This window comes from Seriola lalandi, unplaced genomic scaffold (genome assembly GCF_002814215.2).
Source record: "Seriola lalandi dorsalis isolate HSWRI2012SDOR001 ecotype SW California unplaced genomic scaffold, Sedor1 jcf7180002054654, whole genome shotgun sequence".
Lineage (NCBI taxonomy): Eukaryota > Metazoa > Chordata > Actinopteri > Carangiformes > Carangidae > Seriola > Seriola lalandi.
The window spans coordinates 1112905-1120854 of NW_019525207.1; the positions used below are offsets into that span (position 1 = coordinate 1112905).

General features: G+C 41.5%; 2 protein-coding genes and 1 long non-coding RNA gene across 4 annotated transcripts in view; 2 read left to right on the forward strand and 1 right to left on the reverse strand.

Annotated features, from left to right (window-relative positions):
- LOC147818311 (uncharacterized) overlaps positions 1–2000 on the reverse strand; it is a 7678-nt gene extending 5678 nt beyond the window's left edge. The window contains exons 1-2 of the long non-coding RNA XR_015438105.1: positions 1861–2000; positions 1422–1542 (exon numbers count right to left, since the gene is read on the reverse strand). This is a non-coding gene — a long non-coding RNA (uncharacterized LOC147818311). The remainder of the gene's footprint in view (positions 1–1421; positions 1543–1860) is intronic.
- LOC111665566 (polymeric immunoglobulin receptor-like) lies at positions 58–3066 on the forward strand. 2 transcript variants are annotated; one of them, XM_087177785.1, is made up of 7 exons: positions 58–383; positions 618–947; positions 1235–1555; positions 1959–2051; positions 2333–2449; positions 2598–2656; positions 2862–3066. In XM_087177785.1, exons 1-7 carry the CDS (start codon positions 248–250, stop codon positions 3009–3011), a joined length of 1206 nt encoding a protein of 401 aa, XP_087033911.1. In that variant the 5' UTR covers positions 58–247; the 3' UTR covers positions 3012–3066. The 2 variants fall into 2 exon arrangements, with proteins under 2 accessions (XP_087033911.1, XP_087033912.1); XM_087177786.1 differs by having other exon boundaries at positions 260–383; positions 615–947.
- Positions 3067–5591: 2525 nt separating this feature from the next.
- tekt4 (tektin 4) overlaps positions 5592–7950 on the forward strand; it is a 3580-nt gene continuing 1221 nt past the window's right edge. Inside the window, exons 1-6 of the mRNA XM_023420638.2 lie at positions 5592–6197; positions 6852–6922; positions 7103–7246; positions 7355–7441; positions 7535–7670; positions 7751–7905. Coding sequence (XP_023276406.1) covers positions 5676–6197; positions 6852–6922; positions 7103–7246; positions 7355–7441; positions 7535–7670; positions 7751–7905 — 1115 coding nt within the window. The 5' untranslated portion in view covers positions 5592–5675. The remainder of the gene's footprint in view (positions 6198–6851; positions 6923–7102; positions 7247–7354; positions 7442–7534; positions 7671–7750; positions 7906–7950) is intronic.

Genomic DNA, 7950 nt, shown 5'->3' on the forward strand with positions numbered 1-7950 from the left:
CTTACAATGTATTTTGATTAACATTTTCTTTTATTGCATTTTATAAAGACTGTGAAGTGGATCATATAAAAATCATACAACCATATGCACAACATATAAACACCTCATTGGTCCACAGAAAGAAAATGATAACTGGTTGATAAATGTGTTGATTTGTTGATAAGATTCTTTGACACAAATGTGGAACTGAAGTTTTGCTTACACATGGTGGGGGTGGAACATTTAACTCTCAGAGGTTGGTAACATTATGAACACTTTGCTCAAAGTGTTTCCCTTGTTCACACAGCATGTAGCATGGTTTACAGCTACATCTGTCTTAGTTTCTGTTTTCTTGTGTAATGTGAAGATGTGGATCCTTCGAAACCTGCTGTTCATCCTCCGCAGTAAGTAGCTTCTATTGGATCGCTTTGTCCTGGTGATGTTGTGATGATCAATTTCTTTAACACAGTCAGCATTAATGTCTATGTGATCAAATAAAAAATAAATGAAATACAGAATGGAGAGAATGAAATGTGCATCTCTGTTCAGTGTCAATCTGAGATTTTAAAACATTATAAAGAATGAATCCTTGATGCTTGGTGTTTTTTCTCTTTCATGTCTTCTTCTCTTTGCAGTAGCTCTGAGCTGTGTGAGCGGTGCAGCACCACTGATCCATGTGTCTGGATATGAAGGGAGAGATGTTAAAGTTTCCTGCCCCTATGGAGAGGGTTACGAGTCTTATGAGAAATACCTGTGCAGGAATGACTGTGGCAATGATGATGATGTTCTTATTATGACTACACAAGCAAACAAGAACAAATACTCCATCTCTGATGACATAAACAAACGAGTCCTCACAACCACCATCTCTGATCTGAGCTCTGTGGATGCTGGGAAATACTGGTGTGGGGTGACCAGATTTTTAAAGGATTACTACCCTGCTGAAGTAAGACTGGACGTAGTGCCAGGTAAACAAACAAACAAAATGTTATGAATGAATAAATAAATAGTTTGTGAAGACAATGATTGTTAGAAGTGGCTTTTGACTGAAGAAAATAGAGCAGGATCACCTGAATGTTCTACTGTAAACTGACTGTACTTATTTAATTATTACTGCTTATTTATCATGTGGAGGAACCAGAAAACATCAAACAATGAGCTGAATATAAAACCTTATTCATGTCATTTGATGATTCATTTTCATGTTCTGCTGTAGTGGTTGTTGTGTGGCTGATTTAGTTTCCCTCACTGACAGACAGCTGCTGTGATCAGTTCACTGAAATCCACAGTCATGAGGAAGGTTCAGTGTCCATCCCTTGTCCATATGACTCTAAGTACCAGAACAACCTGAAGTACATCTGCAGAGGAAGGCAGCCCTCCATATGTCTGCAGACGGCAGTGGTCACCTCTAACAGAAAACTGAATGGAAAGTTCACACTTACTGGTGACGAGGAGTCTGGGAAATTCACAGTGACCATCACCAATTTGACCCAAAAGGATTCTGGGTGGTTCCTTTGTGGTGTCGAGAGAAACAATGGCCTGGGTGTTTTCTCTGCTGTTAAGCTGGAAGTCAAAGGTGAGAGGTCACAGATCATCCTCATTATGTCGTGGTGATCTTTTACATTTCACACTTAAAAAATATGAAATATAAAACAAATATAAAATGCAGGGTTGCAGTGTTATTAGGGACTTAAATCATTTTATATACTGTCTGACAGAGTGGTGCTGTGTGAAGTCAGCCTGAGCGGCGTCATGGGAAGAAGTCAGTCAAGCAGAAATAATATTGATTTCACCTCATGATTATGAGTATGGCAGAACCATGAAGACACCCTGTAGCAATTCAAACTTTGCTGATCATCATACATAGATAGTTTCACTCACCATTCAGAAGCTAAACTACAGCACAGGATGATTTTCTTGTTATTTAGTTGATGATTTCTAGCTGCGATAATCAATCGGTGTCTGACAGTTTCCAACAGTCTCTCCACAGACGACAAGCACCGCGATCTCTATCATCACCACAGAGCCTGTCACATCACGATCAACATATATCACAACAAATCCTATCAAAGGTGTGTGTGTGTGTGTGTGTGTGTGTGTGTGTGTGTGTGTGTGTGTGTGTGTGTGTGTGTGTGTGTAGTTGACCAACACCAGGGTAAAGACAAACCTTACAAGCCATTAATAAAAGAGGAACATGAAACCACCAAATGCTGCAAGAATACAGTTTACATGTTTGGGGTGACTTACATCTGCTGCTGTGTGCTTCAGAGAATAGATGTGTGAGTATTCCTCTGCCAGTATGTGTTTCTAAGAAGGATGTATTTTTACTTTGTTCTGCTTTTTCTTTTTTCAGATGCTGCTCTCTTTTCAATTTTGGTTTACATTCTGCCAGCTGTTCTGGTTGGACTGTTGTTGATCCTGACATTTTTCCTTGCCAGGGTTTGTAAAGACAAATGCAACAAAGTGCATGGTATGTTTCGCACGCACACACACACGCAAACACACACACACACACACACACACACACACACACACACACTCACACACACACACACACTCACACACATATATACGCACAAATAAGCCATGATTTCCTTTGTTTTTCAATGTTGTTTCAGGAGTTAGAGTCATCATGAGCATTAACAGGTCCAACGAAGAAATCATTGTGGACAATATTGTAAGTTAACATGACTACATGTTCAAACCGTTGTTGTTGCCCCCAGACTTACAATATGTATGATAATGAAACTGTCCAGGTCGTTGTGCAATTAGTCTGTAGCCAAATGTGTCACCTAACTGATGCTTCTGATGGACCACCATTCTCCCCTATGTGACTGTTCCTCTCCATTTATTTATGTTTTAATTCTATTTTTCTATTTGAGATTTATAACATGGAAGAAGATGCAGACATGGGCTCCATTAGGCCACAGAGTGTGCTGCATCACGATGACAATCCAGGTGAAGACAAGCAGACTGTCTACCAAAACTTCACCAAGCCAGAGGACGTCTGGCACAACCACACTGACAGCTGAACTGTGTTCAAACAGAATCTACATTCCTTATGATTGTTTAGTTGCTTTATTTTAATTAATAGTATTACTAATGATATTTATATAATATATATATATATATATATATATATTATAAATATCATATCATATATATATATATATATATTAATTAAATATATATATTCAATATTATTAGTATATATAATTATATATATAAATAAATAGCTTAATATATCACTCCTTGTGAGAAAAAGGGGAGAAAATAACCCAAATTTAAGTTAAGAATATAATTGTGAACAAAATAAACAAAACCATGAGAAACACCATCAGAGTTTTCATAGTCGTCATTGAAACATCTCATCAGTATTGGTGTGATGGAAACGTCATCAGCACGTTGTTGTGGAAATACAAAAGAGAAATGAAGCAGCGCAGTGGGACTGTGGGCTAGAGAACAGACTCAAGTAGTGCAGTATTTTCAGCTGTGGATTAATACACATTTGGTGTGCTTGTGTACATTTACATGTGACTCACTGGTGTGTTTTGATGATACTGTCGTGTTCAAGCAGCTTGTCACCATAGTTACATTTTAATGTTAAGCATCACATAGCGGCTGTTTGAGACAGCATCAGTCTTTTGGGCAGAAGCCCCAAAAACAACATGTTTATATTAAGGAGACAAAGTCCTCGGACTGTTTCATAACTTTAACCATGTGTTAATTATTGTAACCATGGCAACAAAGTTCCTCTAACCTTAACTCTGTAAGTTATTTTAACACAAACTATAATGTTTCCCTCAGCGTGACTGTGTTGTTGTTTTTTTGCCTATAACCAAATCTTCACCGTAGCACCGTCACATCATAAAACAGTTATTTATTTCTTCAACAGTGATGTTCAACAGTTTATCTGTGGCATATCTCCTGCCACCAGGGGCGCTAATTCAGGAAGCACTCTTTGGGTTGTATCAGAGGGACCAACAAGCTACATGGTTGTTTGGATAACAATGATGTTCAATGGCACTGGGAAATAAGTTTAATCAGGCATTGGATAAACAGACAATACTGTACTTGTCAGTAGTCTTGTCTTTTGTGACATTAATTGACGGTAAGTTTAGTGTTAATGTAGACAACTATGCTGTCAAGTGTCCGTACCAAGGGTATTTCATAGAGATATATAGATGTGTAGCAGAGTCCGCTATAAAGCCTAGACAGTTTCACACATGTTGTATTGCATGCTTTTCTCAGTCAGGCCACAGCAGAGCACTCCATGTCACGCTACTGACTGACTGGGCTACTTCCTGGAGACGGCTGTGGTGACATTTACATGAAGGCAGATCACTGGTGGCTCTAAGACAATAACATCCAAAAATAGTTCTACTCTATTTCCCAAATCGTCAAAAAAGATTTAAAATTCAAATATCTGTCTTATCAGCAGCAGTGTCATCATCATTACATAACAACTGACTAACTGACTGCAACAACGCAGAGGTACAACAAGGAGAAGAGAAAGACATGATAGGGCATTAGCAAGATAAACTAATCTGGCAAAGACCCTTTGTACTTTGATTAAAAAGAGAAAAAAAGATCATTATGTTTATTTAATCTGAGGCTCCACATCTTCACATTACTGTGAGGAAACAGAAAGTACAGCTGATGTGGGTGGAAACAACTTTATGCACATGTGAGAAAGAGTGAGATGACAACACCACAAACAGCAGTGTGTTTGACACTGAGAACTATAAACCTCACAATCTGCATGAACACGCCTTTTTCAGACCAGCATCTTCATCAGCTTCAGATTATCACACTGTTTCTTTTGCTGCCGCTGATTCTCAGGCGACCTGAAATACAAATCTAGTTTGAAATCCCTCTTTTGTTTCTCCGGCTACCAGATCATGGCATTATAGGCCCTGTATTCATTGTAGGTGTCAGAATCTCAAGTCAAGACACGAAAAAGCATATAAAGAGGAAATGTATCAAACCAAGTTTAGAAAGACACAGGTTCCCCTTCCTGTTGTTAGCAGTGGCCTGTGTTTAAGACGAACCTTTACCACTGTCACATCATAAAACACTTAGTCATTTCTTCAAGAGTGATGTTCAACAGTTTATCTGTGGCATATCTCCTGCCCCCTCAAACGCTGGAACGATCACTCTTAGGTCTTGAGCTGTCCAAGCGCAGTTCTGCTGTATTTGCTATTGTATTGGACTGAATGTATCTCTACAGCTCAACAGTCAGTCAGCAAATTTGACGTTTGATTCCCAGTGGCTGCTAAGTGGCAATAATGCAGATCAGCACAGACAGCTAATATGTGCTTAGATATCACACTTTCTTGAATCTTCTTGTGAGTGTAAACACAGTTACAGCCACAAACACACATGCTGTGCACCAAATACAACAGCTGCACTTCTTTTTGTGTAGATCTATTTTGAGTTGTCTTTTTTAATACTGATGATTTCATTATGATATGTTCTGTTGTGTATGTTACACGTGTGTAATGACTAAAATTGTCTTTTAATCTGCATCAGCTCATTAGTTAATCAGTCACCTGAGTCCAGCTGCTGCTGGAGCTGATCCTGCCAACATGAGTAACCAGGCAACACCAAACAAACATACAGCAGCTCCAGGACTGTGAGACCTGAGCACCTCTGATGCTACTTTTTCTTTAGATCTGAATCTGCTTAACAAAAACATGAGCTCTGACGTTTTAGTATCACGGCCACACTATGACAGCAGAGCTGTGGCTTTGGGGGCCCCGGAGAAGAATCCTCCTCCGGAGGTCCCGCAGCCGTCCTCAGGCTCAGCCACCGCGGGGTACCGCTCCGCTAAGTACACACCAGCCGAGTGGTTCTCCAACTACCACACCATCCTCCAACAGGCCGGTACCGACCGCTACGAAGCCCGGAGCATCCAGCGAGAGTCCAAAACTCTGTACCAGGACACCGAGGCAGCCACTCTGCAGACACAGGCCGAGGGAACGCGTCTTCTGGGAGAGAGACTACAAGACATCCACTGCTGGAAGTCAGAGCTGCAGCGGCACATCGAGCAGCTGCTGGCCGACACCGACTCACTGCTGGCGCTGAAGACGCGGCTGGAGAAGGCGCTGGACGCCACCGAGACTCCGTATGCCATCGCCACCGATAATCTGAACTGCAGGGCGAGAAGACCGGGACCAGACCTGGTCCGTGACTCCGTGGAGGAGGAGCTGCTAAAGGTGATATAGTAAATGTTTGTACAGTAACGTGCGAGCCTAGTGAAGCTTTGTGTCCTGGGCAGCACTAAGGATCACTGTCTGTGCATGGCAATAAAATAAACATGAATATGTAATCAAAAAAGTTAAGATAATAATGGTCTACATCAGTGTCTTAAATAAAGAATATTCTGTGTACAATCAACAGCCTCATGAACAGGACAAATATAGGCCCAATTAAATTAAGTACACAAAAACAATATTCATGGACTATGGACCATTAAAATAATAAAGCTATCATGATCATCAGTTAGTCAATCAACACAAAATGAATGTGTAACTATTTTTAAAATCAGTTCATGTAAACACTGGATGGTTGCAGCTTCTAAAATGTAAGAATTTGATGCTTTTCCGCATCTCACAAGACAGTGAATGAACATTGTTCACTTTTTTCTGATGTTTTTATTGACCAGATTTTAATAATTGAGAAAATATTAATCAGATAAATCAATAGTGAAATAATTATCATACGATGCAGCCCTGTAAGACTAGATTTCAGTAATGATATTGCAGTAACATTCATGGGATCAAGTGTCTAATACTCAGTGTAACAGTGGGTCAGCACCAGCAGAGGGCTCAGTGTGACACTAACCAGAAGCCGGAGTGTGTGTTTTGTAGGAGGTGGACTTGATCAGGAGTGTCCAGGCTCTTCTGAAGAGAACTACAGCTCAGGTCGTCACTCAGATCAAGTGAGTCTCCAGTCATGTAAACAGGAAGTTAAACAGGAAGTCAAACAGGAGAGGGGTGAAAAAGAGAGGGTGTGTACAAATGGATGTGTGTCTCTTTGTGTGTGTGTGTTTTTTTTTTTTTGTGTGTGTGTGTGTGTGTGTGTGTGTGTGTGTGTGTGTGTGTGTGTGTGTGTGTGTCAGGATGAACAGAGAAGCCAAGCAGACATTAGAGTTGGACTGGTCTGATAAGAACCAGGCCTACAACTTTGACGAGCACTGCGGCAGATACAGCAACATGAGTCCAGATACACAGCTCCACCCCAGCTCAGCCACCATGCACGACCAGTGAGTCTGTGTGCCAGGATACTTGAAATAAAGTCACCACTGAAAAGGTGGAACTGTGCCGATAACCTTTATACTGAACACACTGTCTACCCCTGTGGTCTGCTGCAGGGTGTGTAACCACACATCGTGGACAAAGTTCACACAGGACAACCTGAGCAAGGCTCTGCAGGAGGAACAGGCCAGCAACAGTCTCAGGTCAGAGCACACTGTGGTTGAACGTGTGAAAGTGACACTGTGGCACATTATGTCATGTTTTCAGTAACTGCTGTTGCTGTTTGTGTGTGTCAGAACGCTGGTGGAGCGAGTGCTGCTGGACACCACTGAGGATCTGAGAGCCCAGTGCTCCGGTGTGGACCGAGCCTTCAGCCAGCGCTGTGTGGAGCTGGTCGAGGCCAAGACCAAGCTGGAGATGAGGCTCGCACAGGTAGACAGAAAGACAGACAGATGGAGTGATTGATTGGTTGATGAATTGACTGTCTGTTGTGTGATCATGTGTATGTACAGGTCCTGGAGCAGATTGGGAGCCAGGAGAGGAACATTGTGGCTCTACGGCAGGCCATCCACAACAAAGAAGCTCCACTGAGAGTAGCTCAGTCCAGACTTTACCTCCGCTCACTCAGACCCAACATGGAGCTCTGCAGGGATGAACCCCAGCTCAGGTGCACACACACACACACACACACACACACACACACACACACACA